The sequence below is a fragment of the Corylus avellana genome, chromosome 6 (genome assembly GCF_965113065.1).
Source record: "Corylus avellana chromosome 6, dhCorAvel1.hap1.2, whole genome shotgun sequence".
NCBI lineage: Eukaryota > Viridiplantae > Streptophyta > Magnoliopsida > Fagales > Betulaceae > Corylus > Corylus avellana.
Genome location: NC_142495.1, coordinates 29,797,653 through 29,816,204, shown reverse-complemented (window position 1 = coordinate 29,816,204; position 18,552 = coordinate 29,797,653). Strand labels below are relative to the sequence as shown.

The window sequence follows — 18,552 nt, the reverse complement described above, 5'->3', positions numbered from 1 at the left end:
AACACAAAGGCGGCGAAAAGCACGAATGCGAAGAAGGCGGCGAAGGTCTTGATTGACAGCAATACTTTGCTTTGCAAAGCGATCACAGCCATTAAGAGAACGATCCAGTTGATCGCGTCGTTGACGAGTGCCGACGACAGCGCAAGTTGGCCCAACTCGGTCGTTTGAAGGTTGAGTTCTTCTTAAGCAGTCGCGACGACAGGGAAATATGATACGGATAAAAAAGCGGCCAAGAAGAAGGGGACGGCTTCCGCCCTTCACACGTTGAGAAGGAGGTTGTTGCGCGGCGAGGAAATGAGGAAAAAGAGTGTGATAAGAGGAAGCACAATGCCTGTTAACCCAATGGTCCAAGCGTTCCTCGCTGTCCTTAAAACCATGGAGGCGTCTATTTTCACTACAATGAGGAAGGTAGAGTACATTGCGCCCACGAGGGAGAGTGTATGTAACACTATCCTCTCGTTTGATCGGTAGTCGGTACCATATATCCTTGGTTACCAAGTCTTGCGCTACGAAAGATGGTCCTAAAATAATGCCACCCTGTGAATTATAAGAAGAAATACATATATATAAACATGTTAGAATATCTTTTGTAATTGTATTCAAAATGTGAAAATGTGAAAAAAAAAAAAGAAAAAAAAAGTATATTTTTATTTGTACAAATTTTAAAGGAAGAAAATAAGAGTCATCCCAAATGTAACGTGACTTTTTAAATCATAATTGAATTTAAAATAATTATTATTAAATTTTATCTATTTATAATTTTAGAAGGCACGTCACATTTGGGATAAAAATTTACTTTTAATAAATTAAAAAAATTGAAAAACTTCACTTAGGACCCTTGAACCACCATGCATTTTAAGAAGACTTCCAAAATTTCAAAAACTCTCAATTTGATTAATCAAACTTTCAATTTAATGCAATCTACCCCATTCCGTCAAAAATTGATTTTAAACCCTAACGAAGACGAGTAAAAAGACCAAATTACCCTTCAATTTTTGTTTTTTTTTTTTTAAAAAAAAATTGAAATTAAGGTAAATTTAGAATTTATAAAAATGTTAGGGGGGTATAAAGATTATTTTATCACTTTTAACTTTCAGAAACTGACAGATGTGGTACATTGCATCAAATTGAAAGTTTAGTAGGTGAAATTGAAAGTTTTTTAAATTTTGGAGATCTTTTCAAAATGCATTATAATTTAAGAGTCCTGAGTGAAGTTTTCTAAAAAAAAACAAACACAAGGTCGTTAGTCATAAATTAAAGACCCACGCACAGCCTAGGGCGGAACTAAAATTTTAGAAGGGGGGACAAGATCAAAATTAGACGGTGGTAAGTGAAGTAATATTTTTTATGTTTGTATAGGACAAGATCAAACTTGTGTAAAAAGAACGTATAAACAATAATTTCCCAAGATTAAAATGCAGAATTAAGAGGCTAAGAACTCCAAGAAGCATACCGGCCAGGACATTGCAGACAATTTTGGGTTGTTTCAAAGGTCTAAGAAGAAAGTATAATAGCCGGGATGTGGTGACGGCCAAGATGATTTGGATCATCATCAACTCATGCTGTCCTGACCAAGAAGTTTTGGAGTAAGGTTTCACAACATATTGTCTACAGGAATCTACCGATCGAGCCTGCCCCAAGGTTGTAGACGGTTTCGTTGCTTGGGGAGGACATTTTGCCACCCCAAACTCCTTCAGGAGAATTCTCAATCAACACCCAGAAACCTCAAGCAAAAGAAGGAAATACAGGGAAAAAAGTGAGAGTTTTAAGATTTAAGACCAGTGAAATGGCGGTAATTATAAGTAGGAAGCTGGCGATCGACAAAAGCATGAGTTGTAAAGAGGTTAAAGAAAAACAACATTGCCTGAACATCTTTCCCATGTGCTCAATAACGTAGCTAAACAACAATATTGGCAATCTTCTGCCTCTCCGCTAATCTGTTGCTGGAGTCGTTGCACAAATTTAAGGTAACTTCAGAATTATTTGTTTCTTAATTGACAGCCTTTTTTATCGTTGGAAGTTAATAACAATTACAAATAATTACACGAGCTCAATCTTCCAATTGCATTTTATGGGATAGCAATAAAAATTACAATCAGATTTTGGATAAATTACTATCAAATTTTAGATTTAATAGTAGTTTTTAATGCCACATCATATATATATATATATATATATATATATATATATATATGTGTGTATGTGTGTGTGTGAAAAATATTAGATATATAACTCTTTCACAATATTTTTTTTTATTAATTACAACTTCTTCTTTTTTGAAATAATATCACTGCTTCTCATTAAAATCAAGTCAAAGAATGATTTTTTTTTTTTTTTTTTGACATGTTAATTACAACTTTGGGGGAAACTCACTTTACCCAACTTCAGGAGTTTTTCAATTCGAACCCCAATATTTAAAAATTGGCAATGTACCCCCTAATGTTTTAAAATTTTTTAATTCAGACCCTCTGTTACTAATTTTCATCTAATTTGACAAAAATCATCTCACGAGCGTCTCACGTGGGATTTTGATGCCTTCTATTTCAATTTTGCCTTCATTAAAACCTATAAAATTAATTACCTAATTTTATAGGTTTTAATAAGGGTAATTACGTAATTGTATATGTTTTAATGAGGACAAAATTGAAATAGATAGCATCAAAATCTCACGTAAGACGCACATATGATGATTTCCGTCCAATTAGACGAAAATTAGTAATGGGGTCTGAATTTAAAATTTTTGAAACATTATGGGACATTGCCAATTTTTAAACATTAGGATTCGGATTAAAAAATCCTTTGAAACTTCAGGGATAAAGTGAATTTAACCCTACAACTTTTAACATGTCTCAGTATGGGATTTTATATATATTTTTTTTTAAGAAAATCTCGACTTTTATTACTTTCTTTAAGTCGAAACAAATATCTAGAAGACTAGAACCCGCTAGGTTCAAAATGCTAAGAGCATGGAGCTCTAATCTCGGTATGGGATTTTGAGAGGGCGTTAAAGGATGATAAGTGCTTATAACTTTTCACAAACTAACACAACACGTGTCAAAATTTGTATCAAAGTGTATGTGTAACATTTTTTGTTTAAAGTTTGTAAGGATTTTTTTGTAAGAATTGTTTGCATTTGTAACAATTCTCTTCTCGTATGCATAGATGTAAAGCTTTCATCATCCTTAAGCTATTCCAAACCAATACGCAACATCACCAATTTGATGACATATGCCCGCACGTCAAGTAGACAACAAGTATACTCAAAATATAGAAAGAAAAAAAAGTACACTCGGTGACGCGTGGCTCACATGCACGCCTACGGACTTGGCTGATGGGTGATGAGATGAGGATGAGGAAGAGGAGACATTGAGACGGCATCCGTTTTCTTGTTTCCCCTTCGCAATAAATCCTAGTGATGGGACACGAGAAATGAGAAGGGCACGTACCACTCCAAGTCTCCAACCAAATAAATAAATAAACAAATACTCTTAAGTTTGTATTAAAAGAATTTTATAAAAAGTGAGATATTTATATATAGAGGGATGATAAACATCATACGGACTTAGCACGTCCATGTGATTTAATATTTTAAAATATTAAAATATTTTAATTATAAAAATAAAAATATTTATATGGGCATGCATGACTATTCATGCACGAATCGGAGTGATGTGTATCATCACTCTTATATATATATATATATATATATATATAAAAGAGTTAGAACAAACATGAAATTAATATGTCTTCTACACAGAAATTACGACAAAAAATATATTAAAATCCATTTCTTTTTGTCTAAAACATATTATAGTACTATTTTATAATATTTATAACTTATTTTATTGCTTTTTTTAAGAGAAATAACACTAACATTCATTATTAAGATGTAAATTATAAATAGCATAAGGAATTCAAGAATTTGGTATTTGATGTAAGAATATCCACCCGACTGACGAAACCAAAGAAATACATTGGTTTTTTATATTCCCGATAAAAAAAAATCAAGCAAGGCTCTTAATGTGATTAATGGACACAAAGCATAATTTAATCCAATAAAAATTTTGAAAAGTAGAAATATCATTGAAGAAGGAAAATAAGAGAAGAGTAATATTAGGTACTATCTTTTTATTTTTTTTAAAGTTAATATGACTTTTAAAATTATCATTTGATCAAAATTCAAGTATGATTCATCTAAAATTTAATGATAATTTTAAAAGTCACATTAATTTTAAAAGAATTTTAAAATAATAAAAAAATGATACCTAATATATATATATATATATATATATATATATATTTGAAAAGAACGATACCTAATATTACCCATAAGAGAATGCATAGTAAATGTCTCTATCCAGTGCATAACTCTTATCTAGTATTGTGCATTTCTCAAGCCTCTTGCTTTTGCAAACATTTTTGACCGGAGGTCAATCGCGTAATTTATTGCATGATCAGTGTTCCCTGGCATAAAACAAACAGATCAAGATCTTCTTTAATAATTAATGTTTTGTGATTCTTGGGATATTCTTCTGTATAAATTTTAAATTAAATAATCATACAGAAATGGATAAAGACGAAGGAAGGAGTTATGAGAAAATTGAGAAATACTTCGGAGCAAAGAAAGCTACAGCTGGGCTCGGAGTGGCTCAGGAAGCTTCAGGTGCCACGCGCCACAAGGTTCGGGTTCCCGAAGCGCTCAGAAAGGACTAGAAAGCGCCACGTCAAAATATCCAATTAAAAAAAAAGGCCCAAAAGCAGAGGTGGGAAATATCAAGAGAATGCTATAAATTCCCTTCCCAACTCGCGCTCAAAATGATTTCTGGATTTCGCTGCCTGAAAAAGACGTCCAAAAAGCCTTGCTTATCAGACGGCAAAGTATCGCACAAAGCTTTTTTTCACAGCGAAGAGAACAAATTGGAATGTTGTCGAAGACTACACCGGCTGAGAGGTTGGTTCGTTCAAACCTCTTCCTTTCATTTCTTTGAATGTTATTAGTTCTTTTGTTCTTTCGATTTGTGCATCTTGGTTGGTTTTTCCTGGAGTTTGTGATTGTGTGAGTGTAATTTTTGGTTTTATTCATCCAAAAAGAAAGAAAACAAAATTTGGGTTTCGGGAAATTCAATTTTGTTTCTTGGATCATTCGGTTTTCCTTTCCAGTGTGGTTTTTGATTTCAGTGGACGTTTTTGTCCTCTATGGGTTTAGGGTTTATGAATTATGGTTACTAGCGTTTTACATTAAAAAAAGGAAAAAGAAAAAAGGTCAAATACTTGGAGCCGAAGGAAACTCTAGATATCGTGCAAAGTTTGCATACTATAATTAAGTGCCACAGCCGCCAGTGCGTTGGGAATAAAAACTCTGTTCTTATAGGACTCAGTTTCTTGTCTTGTATTTGGATTTCCAGACGTATTGATAATCTATGTTACAGCAGTTTCGTTGTTGAATTTCAAGATTTTAACGGAGTGTTTGCTTCCAATCTTAGTGCAGATTCTGAAAGTATCATATTAGGAGTAATACCCATATTACAGATTTGGTTGTTGATCGACTTCGGAGAATAGCAATAGCTTTATTGCTTGATTGTTGCTTGAAAGGTGGTTGCGGTTGCTGTGCAATACTATTAAACGATCTCTTGTGTACTGAATTTTGCAAAGATGGGTGCTTGTGATCGAGGTGCTAACGAGACCTCTCTGCCCTTAAATATTTCCAGGAAGAAGTCGCGGATTAGAGGTGATGGATCCATGTCCGTGGCTGAAATCCTCGCCAAGTGGAAAGAGTATAACGCCCGGCTCGATTCTTGCAGTAATAAAATCAAACCTATTCGTAAAGCTCCCGCGGTTGGTTCGAAGAAGGGATGTATGAAAGGGAAGGGAGGACCGGAGAACTCGCGATGTAATTACAGAGGGGTGAGGCAGAGAACATGGGGCAAGTGGGTTGCAGAAATTCGAGAGCCAAACAGGGGGAAGAGGCTTTGGCTTGGTACTTTTTCAAATGCTGTTGAAGCTGCCTTTGCGTACGATGAAGCTGCAAGGACCATGTATGGTCCTAGTGCTCGCCTCAACTTTCCGGGTTATTGTCCGGCCACCACCTCCTCAGGCTTTTGCTCGGTTTCAACTCCCTTCGGTTCAGATTCTACGACAACATCAAATCACTCCGAGGCCTACCCCAATGTGAAGAATGAGGATGGGGAAAGTGAATCGGGAATCAATCCTCTGCATGCTGCAGTCTCTGAAACTAGTACGGTGCAGCCAGAAGCAAAGGTGGAGTCCTTACATGTTACAAATGGCACTTGCAGTGACATCCATAAAATTAAGCAGGAGCCAAAGGATGAGCCTATTGGGTTCAAGAACAATTGTTGGAACAATGGACAGGAGAAATTGGTGGGTTACGTGGATGAAATGTTTGATGTGGATGAACTGATGGGGCTCTTAGACAGTAATATTCCTCTTGGCAACAATAAATCCATACTGGGTGTGGGTTATGATGCTGGTCAAATAGGGCTCCCACACAGCAATCAATACGAGAAACCATCAATTTTGTCATACCAGTTTCAGAATCCAGATGCCAAGTTGCTGGGGACACTGAATCATATGGAGCAGGGACCTTCTGGAGTTGATTATAGCTTTGACTTCTTGAAGCCGGATAGGCTGGATGATGAGAAGAATGGGACGGATGGATACTATACTTCAATTTAGGATCAGATTTTAGATTTTGAGAGATAGGATGAATCTGCTTGATAGATATCCTTTGTATTTTTTCATTGCTGACCGAGCTTACAGCTTTTAGATTCCCCAATTTAGCTTGTTTTTCTTCATCTTATACCACTTATGAAAACACACTGTTAAATGGAATGTCCTTTAAAAGTGTGGACTTATGTTGGAAAAAAAAAATTTGGTTGTGCATTTGTGTTTGTTTACTCTGTTGATCTGTGACCTCTCAAAGGCGGCAGAAGACATCATAGAAAGGCAACTTGAAATATTTTGGTAGTTCTTAGGTTGGAGCAGCAGTAAATCTTAATTGGAGGTAAGTTTTGACAATAAAGTGGGGCAATTTATCCGATCCATAAGCTTAACTGCAATAATAATACGCGAACAAGAACAATAATTGATTGTTATCGTGTTTTTCTTTCTTCTATTGTATCTTTCAAGAGAACCTGATACCTTTGCAGAAACAGCATCCTATGAGACAGCCGCATAGTGAGGCGGCTTGTCGATGCTTTGTTGCAAGGATCTTGATTTCAATCCGAATTTTACTAAAATTCGGACAATTTAAGAGATAAACTTTGGGTCGGGGTAAGCTCCACACCCTAAATCACTTGGAGCACATGGGCCTTGCAGCCTCTCTTTATTCGATGTCCGGGTTTCACTTACGGGCCCAATTATTGTTGCAATTAGGACCACTTTTGAAAGCTTGGGCTAAAAATTAGGACCCATGTTGCCACTGTTGCAGCCCGGGCCTAGATGCCGGCAGAATGTCATTCTTCCGGCCAGAAATATTATTCGTGACCACTGACCAAGCCATTGATAATGACGAATATCAGCATGCAAATGTACCACTCACATTGGCCCAATAAATATCACATGGTTGCTGGTACTTCTCTTTTGTTTACGTAGACCTTTATATTTAGATGCAATGTCTCTCTTGCCTTCATTGTCGCGTACTTCTCTTGTCAGATATCACGGTATTGTTCCACTCCAATGGTTCCAATCTAGCTACTATTAGTGCTCTCTTTCCTTTTATAGTTTTCAAATTTGCTTCTTGTTGTAGTGAGTGATTTTCACCTTGAATTTTTATTTTTTATTTATTTTTTTAAAAAAAGGTATTTTTATGAAACGAAGCTCTTAAAATTAATTTATACCCGCCATTTTTTTTTTAGTTTTATTCCCTCTTTCTTCAAATTATAATTCTATCCCTTATGGCTGCCCGTTTGGTGTCTAGTGGGTAGGCCTGGGTATCGGTCAAAATTGTCCGGTTTTGGCTCTTATCGGTTATTAACTGATAATTTTTGGTTAAACGGTTTATTAACCGATACCGGACCAATAAGAATTTTAACCGAAATTATCGGTTATAACGGTACACGGTTAAACGGTTTCGTTAAACCGGTTAAATGGGCTTTATATTGATTTATTTTGTTGGGCCAAAAATGAGACTTTACTTTTGAGAGCCCAAATACTTTTTGTTGGGCTAAAATAACTTATTAAAAATTAATTATTTTAGGGCCCAAATACTTTTTGTTGGGACCCAAATATTTGTTTTTTGGGCTAAAAATTGAAGCTTTTTTATATTGATCTACCACAGCTTTTTTTATATTATAAAATATATTTTTCCAAAGCAAATGGACTAATTAACATAATGAATGCTAATTAAACTAACAACTAGTTAATGAAAAATGCTTTCACTATAGGCAAATAAATCTCATCCATTGCCATCACTAAAAAAAAATCAAACCTACCCAAACCCAAATTAAGATAAGGTTACATAGGTAAATATATAATCCCAAAACTATGTCGTTTTGGCATCCCTACTTAACGGTTTATATCGGTTAAACGGTTAACCAATATGAAATTTTTAACTGGACCGAACCGAACCGATAAACATACTGGTATAAAAAATTTAACCGATAAAGATATCGGTATATCGATTACGATTAATATCGATTCGGTCGAAATCGGTACACAGCAGGTAATCGGTAATCGATTAATCTGCCCACCCCTACCAGTCGGCCAAGAATCCAATGTAAAGAACCATTTATTGAACTAAATTATCTATCCCACTCGTGTGTTTTTTTTTTTTAATGTATTATTTCCTTTTCCTTTTTCCTTCTCTTTGGCCGTTACTTTAACACCCAAAAAAAAAAAAAAAAAAGTGACCTTTTTTAAACTAAAGCTAATACCGAAATAGACACGAAATAGACAGAATCACGTGTCAAATCTAATACAAGAACCCGTGGGAAAGAAACACTGAAGTTTCCAGCTCACACAAGTTAGTTACTTTCCGAATTTTGAGAAGCATCTCATTAACATTATCCCTTAGAAGTTACCCAAAATTTGCTAAAAACATTAATGGCAAAACACATCTATATGCAAGGTATGAGTAGACTTGTCAAATTTGGTTGGAAATTTTTTTATTTAAGACAGTACATTAAATTAGCACTTGTATTTACTTCATACATGCATCTTAAAAAAATATATATATATAAGAATCACGTGCCATGTTAATAATGGATAAGGATCCCCTCTCATTTATGCAAAAAAAAAAAAAAAAGGATCCCCTCTCATTAGTGGGAGAATATGAGGCTCTCATATTGCTGATCCTGACCATTAAATTTAATCAAACAACCCACATTATGTCACGTGTCTTAATCAAAATTAAATAATAAAATATTAATTATATTTTAAAAAGAAAAGAAAATTTAAAATCAAATAACAAAAAATTTAGGGAGGCCGGCCACCCTAATTGAGCGTAGGGGCTAGGGGTGGCTTCGGCCACCCCAACTTTTTCTTTCTTTGATTTTAAATTTTTTATTATTTTAATTTTAATTTTCTTTTTAAAAGTTAATTAATATTTTAGAATTTAATTTTGAGTAGACACGTGGTATAATGTGGGCTGGATTAAATTGAATGGTGATGATCAACAATATGAGAGCCTCATCTTCTCCCAATAATGGGAGAGGATTTGGATCCGTTAAAAATATATGTAAAAATTAAATAAATATCAATTTAATAAATCGATTTTTTTTTTTAAAAAAAAAACTTTCTCTCAACCAATTTGGAGGATTAATTGTCTATTATTTTAGAAGACCGAAGAATAACAATAATGCTACTTTTTATGCCAATTTTACACCAATAATTAATGTATCATGTTTTAAATGACTTTAAATGTTAGCAACTTTTACAAAACTGTTAAACAAAAGTAGTAATGACTTAAAACGTGTAGCATTAGTGACTCCCCTATATTCCAACTCCCCTATTTTGCTTATTTTATGAAGCAATAAATGAGTATAAAAAGTAAGACTGGGCTCAGCCCACTAACCCGAATGAAGAACTTGGTTCAGCTCAAAGCCCGAAAAAGTCAACAGCGAGACAAAAGCATATGACTATTGACTATAAGGTTTCACAACCGAATATTTGTCCCAGTCACGAACTCACACGCTTACACTGACATCACCCCGATGGTCCCACCCAACTACCTCAGACAACTCATCAGAGCTGTTAATCCACACAGAATTTCTGTTCTACCCTCCTCATTTCCACTTATCTACTCCACCTGCCCTTAACCGCGAGTGTTCCCAGTCTCAACTACCACTTTTTGCTCATGCAAAAGCACGAAACTCAAGGATTTCAGACTGCCCCAGTAAAAGATAAATCAGTTTTATAGATTTCTTCTATGCTGTACTGTCCTTGTCTCCCGTTACTCCGTCACTCAGCTATTAACTCATTCACTCTCTCTCTCTCTTTCATCACTTCACTTTCTTTGCCCAATATATACCCAGTTTTTTCCCCTTTTAGACATGACCGTTATCTGATTTCCAAGCACCAAACTCGCCGGAATCTGACTTTCATTTCAGTCAGACCCAGATCTTTCTTTTCTAAGGTGAAGTTTTGGTATTTGATGTTTTTTCTTGGGTCTTCCTGGAATTGTAGCAGCTTCTGCTCTGTCGACTGTCGACACAGTTTGGATAAAAATCTTGTGGTGATTTAGTTTGTGTAAATTGATTGATTCTCACACTGTTGTAAATGTTTTGTGTGATTAACAATACTTCTAGTTTTTTTTGCGTTTTTCGGGTATATAATCATAATATGCATTTTTTGCCATTTGAAGAAAACTTTCTCTGTTTTGATCCATCTGAGTGAATAACCAACGTTGCTTTGTGCTGCTATCTAACGCCATTTATGACTTTGGGGGTCTCTGTCTAATGATGTGATTGTTATTTTTTTCTTTATTTTCTTCGGAAAAGGAATAACCTTTTTTTTTATTAATAAGATAAAAGTGTCGTTGGAGGTTTTCAGGGAAAGTTAGTGGCTCACGAGTATATTCTGGAGCCAGGGCTCTGAATGCATTATTGTCTTTTCGGTAGTGCGAATCTTTTAAGCCTTTTACCTTTTACCTTTTTTTTTTTTTTCTTTTATTATTAGTATTATTATTTTGTCCCTTTTGGTACCGCAAGGAGATGGAAGGTTGGATGTTCTTATGATTCTAATATTTGATTAGTAAGGCTCTTCTGAAATTGAATGAAGTTAATAATTGCTATTAATATGATGTGATATGAAGCTTGTTGTGCTTCATGTAGAATGGTAATAGGTTTTCTAATATCATTCTGAGGTTAGGACTTAGCAGAAATTTGCAGAAATGGAAATTTTGAATGCATAACCTTCATGCAAACCAATCCTGTAGAAGAAGAACCAGCCATCGCATTATTACATGTATATAAGTAGAAGCCTAGTCAACTTTGATACAACCTGCTGGAATTTCTGTAAGCCTTGGGATCTTGTTTGAATTTTGCACCTTGTTCAATTAAACTTGGGTTTGAAATGCACCTAATTGTCCATGTAATGCAGATATATGTGACTTTGTACCTATGATTGTGGGAATTGTTGAAACTTGAAAGGATTGAGCCTGTTAACTAGTCAACAATGATGAAGAAAAGGCATCTGCATCAATCCAAACATGTATTTGATGATTACCGTAAGAATTACCTCCTCCCTCTTATTCGTTTATTTTATTTTACTGTTGATAAGTTGTATACTATTTCTTCTTTTCTTTTGAATTGAAACTATATAGATTGTCTTCAGCTTATGATTTCTGGTAAGATGAGGATTCAGTTGCCATGTTTGAACCATTAGGTAGGTATTGCCATTTTTGCATCATGAGTTGGAAGACTGTTTATTCCTATCTATACCAAAAAAGGAACAAATTGCTGCCGAATTTCCATCATTGATGTTACTATAGAACCTGTTCTGAGTGTGATGAAGTCCTGAAACATGAGAAGTCACTGGGCACTTGAACGCCCTCCCTACATTTGTTTTTTTGGTTGTGGGAGGGGGATTAAAATTTTTGTTTTATTTTTTAATTTTGCTCCATGATGTTAATAACTTTACCACCAGGGAAGACTACTGTGATAGGGTTATAGGAATGGAGTTATCAAATACGTTGGAGAATGTAATGAATATTGAGAAATTAGTCCTTTTTGAACCATGAATCGATTGCTATAATTTAACGCGATGTGTTCATTTCAGTTGATACGTTGGAGTCATCAAATACGTTGGAGAATGTAATGAATATTGAGAAATTAGTCCTTTTTGAACCATGAATCGATTGCTATAATTTAACGCGATGTGTTCATTTCAGTTGATACGAAACAATTTTATATAATTTCTGTGGTTATCGAATACCAGAGATTTTTCTGTGGGAGTTATGTGAATGTTCTTAAACCTGTTCCAATTCCTAGGAACTTACTGCTTTTTCATCTGACAGCTTTTGAAGCTCTTTTGTATGGCTCATGGGAAGCAGTGGAGCTCATCAGAATCATAAATGGGACTATGGCCATGCATTTCATGGATAGTCAGTACATAATTGAGGATAAAAGTCCCTTCTCAAACCTCCGTATACGGTCAAGGCAAGCTACTTTATCTGACTGCACCTGCTATCTGAGACCCGGCATCGACATATGTGTGCTTTCAGCATCTCAACATGCAAAAAGTTCAGATGAGGAAAACCGGGAGCCTGTAAGTCACATTTTTATTAGTCTTTGTAACCTGGATTTCTCTGTCACAGCTTCAACAGGCAACGCTGACAGCCCAAATGTTTCGACATGTTTTGTGTGTGTGTGCATGCGTTCGTGTTGCGCATACATAATATATTTATATTTATTTACTTATCTCTCATGTGTAAAACCTACTGACAATATCAAGCCAATCTTTTTTTTGCAACTCCCAAGTTACATGTCCACTTTTTTGTAGTAGCGGTGTGTATGTGTGTGTTGGGGGGGGGGGGGGGGGGGGGGGGGGTTGGTATAAAATGCATAGCTTTTTGCTTATGTCTGCAATGATACTTCAGTACCATGGTTTATTTTATTTTTTAAAGTTATTCTTTGTTGACTTGTTGAAATTATCACCCCCCCCCCCCCCCCCCCCCTTCCCCCCTCTATTCTTTGTACTTCTAAATATTTTTGCAATTAGGACTGAGTTCTAAATTCTTTTCTTTTACTTCACAGCTTTTAGCAATTTTATGTGATGATTGTAAGTCTATGTTCCGTAGTATTGTTGCACATTCTGGTGCTAGATTGATACCTTAGAAGGAAAAGAAAAAGGCTTAGGTGCTCTTTTGAGCTCTAAGAGAAGGGAATGCAATTACCAAACTCAAGTCCTAATACCGAAGGTTCTTCCTGTGCATGTGAAACTCATGCATTTTTACTGGCTTGACTGATTGTCACGCCACTTTTCTAGCGTGCTCAGCTTGCATATGACTATTATTTCTTATATAATACTTAGCTTGTTTTGTTATACATGTTTGATTAGCAGATTTCTCTTTCTAATATAGGTGTGGCTTGATGCTAGAATAAGCTCTATTGAGAGGAAGCCTCATGAATATCATTGCTCATGCCAGTTTTATGTTAATTTCTATGTTAACCAAGGCCCTCTAGGTTCAGAGACAGGAACACTTAGTAAAGAGGCTAGCATAGTGGGAATCGATAAAATCTCCATCCTCCAAAGGCTTGAACGTGTTCCTTGTGAAGATCGACACTATCGTTGGGCTTACTCTGAGAACTGCTCTGAGTTGCCCAAAACTAAATTGTTTCTGGGGAAATTCGTTTCTGAGCTTTCATGGTTGCTTGTTGCATCACTTTTTAAACAGATTGCTTTTGATGTAAGATCGGTGAAAAACAAGATTGTCTATCAAATTTTGGGAGCTGATGACGACAGCTGTACATTAGACTCGGGTAATTACTTAAATGCTGTAAATTTTAGAGTAGAAAATGATATCTTACTACCCACTGTAGTACAATTTTTTCCGGCAGATGCCATTGAGGCAGGTCCAGCTTCTGAAATGCAAGAAGCTGGATCACCATCTTATGATCTCACGGGCTTGCGACGTTCCAAACGTCGAAATGTACAACCCGAGCGCTTTCTTGGCTGTGATAGTGCGTCAGAGATAGATGTTGGCTTTGTCCGAACCAGGCCATACAAGATAGAACAGTGGAAAGATGACGAAATGTTATTACCACTGGCTTGCCTGTTTGGTAATCATGCAACCAGTTCAGAAGTGCAAAATGAGGTTGAACAAAAGATCTATTCCCGAAGTAAAAATCCCTGTAAAGATCTACTAGTCTGCAAAAGTAAGAGTAAATCAAGGGAGGTAAAATCGAGCATAGCTAGTCAAATAGAACATAAAAATCAACTTGCTATTGTTCCTCTGCCTGATGAAAGTGATCCAATAGCCTTTGAACACTATCACCATCATGCCAAGAGTCGCCGAAATTATGAAGATGATATCACTGAAATTTCCTCCAAGTATTATTACATTGATAGTACCCCTAAAGCACAGACAAAGAAAATTTCTGGCTTGGAAGATATGGATTTTGAAGGTGGATGGGAAGGAAAAGCTTCTGAGAGAGAAGTCCAAAGAAAAAGACATCACTCTGTATATACAAAAAGGGATATTCCTAGTGAAGAAAGAACTTATCAGAAGAGATCCTTGAGTTTTGGTGCATACAAGGATATGATAAATTCTTTCTTGAAGAACATGGATACAACAGTCAAGAAAGATGAGCCACAGATCATTGACCAGTGGAAAAAATGCACAGAAACAAACAGCTTGGACCAAAGCACGGGGTTGGAACCGCCCCCAGATGAGGATGAGGGGGAGATCTCAGAGACTGACATGTTGTGGAAAGAAATGGAACTAGCCATGGCATCAAGTTATCTTTTTGAAGACAATGAGGTATAGACTCTTAACCTGTTATCAGGATCAAAGTCTCTATTTATTTGATCCTCAGTTGATAACTCTGTGTGTGTGTGTGTGTGTGGAAGCTCTTGTGGAGTAATGAGAAAATGGTTTAAAGAAGGGATGTTTGAAATTATTAAACACATGCTTATCTTAATCTTTTCTAGTCTTTATTGGATCTGCATCCCTTAAGGCTCATTCAGTCTGGTAAAATGATTTTCAGGGCTCAAACGCTGGAATGTCCATTGGGATCATGAAAAAATTAAGTGAAAGTTGCCAGCATGAATACAAATTGGATGAAGAAATTGGAATTCTGTGCTCTAGATGCGGCTATGTGAGCTCTGAGATAAGAGATGTTTCAGCACCCTTTGTAAGTTTGGAACTCATGAATGCAATTATTTTCTTCAATTTTTTCTAATCTTGCCTCCTCTTTGTTTTTTCCTGCCCTCTAGACGGAGGCAGGATGTCTTTGATACCATTCTGCTGCCATATGTGCTGAATATGCAGGGGAGAATGTTTAATTTTTTTGAAACCTATAAAGAACAATGAAGTATATGATCCTGGAGTGCGATGTACCATTTCCTTTTCAGGCTATCCATTTGTCTTAGAAAATAACATAGACGCCTCTGAATGGGGGCCAAATTATCTGATTAGGTTTATCAATGATATTAAATATTAATGAAAAAAAAAAATTGACCTTTTTCTATCCGCTTAAACTTTTGGGATAAGTGATTATTTATCATAGTATCAAAACAAAGGTCATAAGTTCCGACCCTAACTCCCATAGTTTACCTTCTATTTCAATTAAAATATTTCACATGCTGTCCGCTTATACTTTTAGGATAAGTGGTGGTTTAACACATGACAGTGCTCTACTACATGGTACAATGAATGTCGGGTTCATACCCCTGTACATTCATCACTTTTCATTATTCTATAGTGACGGCGTTGTTTCACAAGATACCTGCTTACTTGTTTATTTCTCCAGATGCAATTCACAAGCTGGAACACAGAAGAGAAGCAATGCAATGAAGAAAATTCTATGCATAAGCCGGATGAAGATGATGGTTTGGAAGTTCTCTGTCGTCAAGCCTCTGCTGATGTGCCATTATCAGAAGAAAATGAGAATGTGTGGGCCTTAATCCCTGAACTTAGAGGAAAATTACACTTGCACCAAAAAAGAGCTTATGAATTTCTATGGCGAAATATTGCTGGGTCTTTAAAACCTTCACTTATGAAACCAGCATCCAAGAAAACAGGTGGTTGTGTTATTTCTCATTCTCCTGGAGCTGGGAAAACGTTTCTCATTATTTCATTCCTTGTTAGCTATTTGAAATTGTTCCCTGGAAAACGACCCTTGGTTCTTGCTCCAAAGACTACACTGTATACCTGGTACAAGGAATGCATCAAGTGGGAAATTCCTGTTCCAGTTTATCTAATTCATGGTCGTAGAACCTACAGAGTCTTCAAGCAGAAATCACCATCCTTTCACAAACCTATGTCTTTTCCAGGAGTTCCAAAGCCCACTGATGATGTCATGCATGTTTTGGATTGCCTAGAGAAAGTACAGAAGTGGCATGCACACCCAAGTGTTCTTGTCATGGGTTATACCTCATTTCTAGCATTAATGCGAGAAGACTCAAAGTTTGCACACAGAAGGTTTATGGCTAGAGTGTTGCGGGAAAGTCCCGGGATATTGGTACTAGATGAAGGGCACAACCCTAGAAGTACAAAATCAAGGTTGAGGAAGGTTTTGATGAAAGTTGAAACAGACTTGAGAATATTGCTTTCAGGTACATTGTTTCAGAACAATTTCTGTGAATATTTTAACACCCTCTGCTTGGCAAGACCCATGTTTGTCAATGAAGTTTTGAAGGAATTAGACCCAAAATACAAGAGGCAAAAGAAAGGGACAGAAAAAGCACTCTATTTGAGAGAAGCCCGAGCAAGAAAGTTCTTTTTGGATAAGATTGCTAAAAGAATTGATTCAAACGTCGGAGAAGAGAGGAGGCAGGGTATAAACATGTTGAGAAATATCACAAATGGATTTATAGATGTGTATGAAGGTGGAAGTAGTGACAGCCTTCCTGGTTTACAGATTTACACCTTATTAATGAATTCAACTGACATACAACATGAAATCTTGGTTAAACTGCACAAAGTAATGGCTGAATGCCATGGATATCCGTTGGAATTAGAGCTTCTCATAACCCTTGGGTCAATACATCCTTGGTTAGTGAAAACCACAAGCTGTGCTAGCAAGTTTTTTAACATGAGGGAGCTAATGGAGCTTGACAAGTACAAGTTTGATCTGAAGAAAGGCTCAAAAGTAAGATTTGTTTTGAATCTTGTGTATCGCATTTTCAAGAAGGAGAAGGTACTCATCTTCTGCCACAACATTGCACCTGTTAAATTGTTTCTGGAGTTATTTGAGCACATCTTCAAGTGGCAAAGGGGTAGAGAAGTTTTGGTCCTTACTGGGGATTTAGAGTTATTTGAAAGAGGAAGAGTGATGGATAAATTTGAGGAGGCAGGGGGGGCATCAAGGGTACTTCTTGCTTCAATCACAGCTTGTGCTGAAGGGATTAGTTTGACAGCAGCTTCTCGGGTGATATTATTGGATTCTGAATGGAATCCTTCCAAGACAAAGCAGGCTATAGCAAGGGCTTTCCGGCCTGGTCAGCAGAGGGTAGTTTATGTGTATCAGCTCTTGCAAACGGGCACGCTCGAAGAAGACAAGTATCGAAGGACGACGTGGAAGGAGTGGGTGTCAAGTATGATTTTCAGTGAGGCATTTGTGGAGGATCCTTCTCGTTGGCAAGCTGAAAAGATTGAAGATGATGTTTTAAGGGAAATGGTGGAGGAGGATCGAACTAAAACATTCCATATGATCATGAAGAATGAAAAGGCTTCAACAAGTTGATCAGAGGCAATGAAAGTGCAGTTGCCTGCCTTTTCCATTGGAGGCTCCTTAGTACTCTCAGGGAGATGCATGGCTTAATGCCATAATTCATCATGCAGATCCGATCATGTTATTATTGCATATGTGAATTCTCATGTGCATCAAGATTTATTTGCTCTCGTCATTTCATAGACCACTCTCCTTGTATGAAACTTAGCTGAACTGCTCAAATATTGCACACAGCCTGAACTCAACTCATATGTGCTTCGTTAAATCACCAGTTTCTCTAAGAGTTTAAGTTGATAAGAAATTATGAATTTAATCATTTAATTAATGTTCTAATATGCTCCTTCTAGTATTGCTTACTTTTGCCATCTAGAGCTTAAGCTCTGCATGTATTTTGCTGGAAAGGAAGATTTTGCGAAGTAAATAAGAAAAAAAATTTTTTACTCTATAATTCTCTCTCCCCTCAATTTTTTTTTTCTTCTTACAAATAAGAATAAAGGAATTGGAATAGTAAAAGTGGATAGCTAAAATAGAGAAAGCAAGATGAATGTGCTTTAGAAGAGTAGGTATCTAAAACTTAGCTAAAATAGAAAAGAAATTTGTTGAGCATGAGCATTCACATGCTCAGCAAATTTTAGCGATCTCTTCTTATTTTATAAGGGATCAAAGTGCTTATATCTCATCATTTATTTTAGTTATTCAT

General features: G+C 36.2%; 2 protein-coding genes across 4 annotated transcripts; both read left to right on the top strand.

The window, feature by feature from the left end:
• The first annotated feature begins 4,793 nt into the window (after positions 1–4,793).
• LOC132186090 (dehydration-responsive element-binding protein 2C) lies at positions 4,794–6,900 on the top strand. Its single transcript, XM_059599891.2, is given in 3 exon segments — positions 4,794–4,951; positions 5,489–6,678; positions 6,681–6,900. Coding segments are annotated over 2 exon segments (1,059 nt in total). The 5' UTR covers positions 4,794–4,951; positions 5,489–5,652; the 3' UTR covers positions 6,714–6,900.
• A 3,388-nt stretch (positions 6,901–10,288) lies between these two features.
• LOC132187543 (SNF2 domain-containing protein CLASSY 1) lies at positions 10,289–18,187 on the top strand. Of its 3 annotated transcripts, none has more exons than XM_059601887.2 (6): positions 10,289–10,591; positions 11,557–11,683; positions 12,473–12,723; positions 13,538–14,938; positions 15,165–15,311; positions 15,930–18,187. In XM_059601887.2, the coding sequence occupies exons 2-6, from the start codon at positions 11,632–11,634 to the stop codon at positions 17,862–17,864; spliced, it is 3,786 nt and encodes a 1,261-aa protein (XP_059457870.2). In that variant the 5' UTR covers positions 10,289–10,591; positions 11,557–11,631; the 3' UTR covers positions 17,865–18,187. The 3 variants fall into 3 exon arrangements, with proteins under 3 accessions (XP_059457870.2, XP_059457871.2, XP_059457872.2); XM_059601888.2 differs by lacking the exon at positions 10,289–10,591 and adding an exon at positions 11,055–11,071; XM_059601889.2 differs by lacking the exon at positions 10,289–10,591 and adding an exon at positions 11,456–11,471.
• Positions 18,188–18,552: the final 365 nt, after the last annotated feature.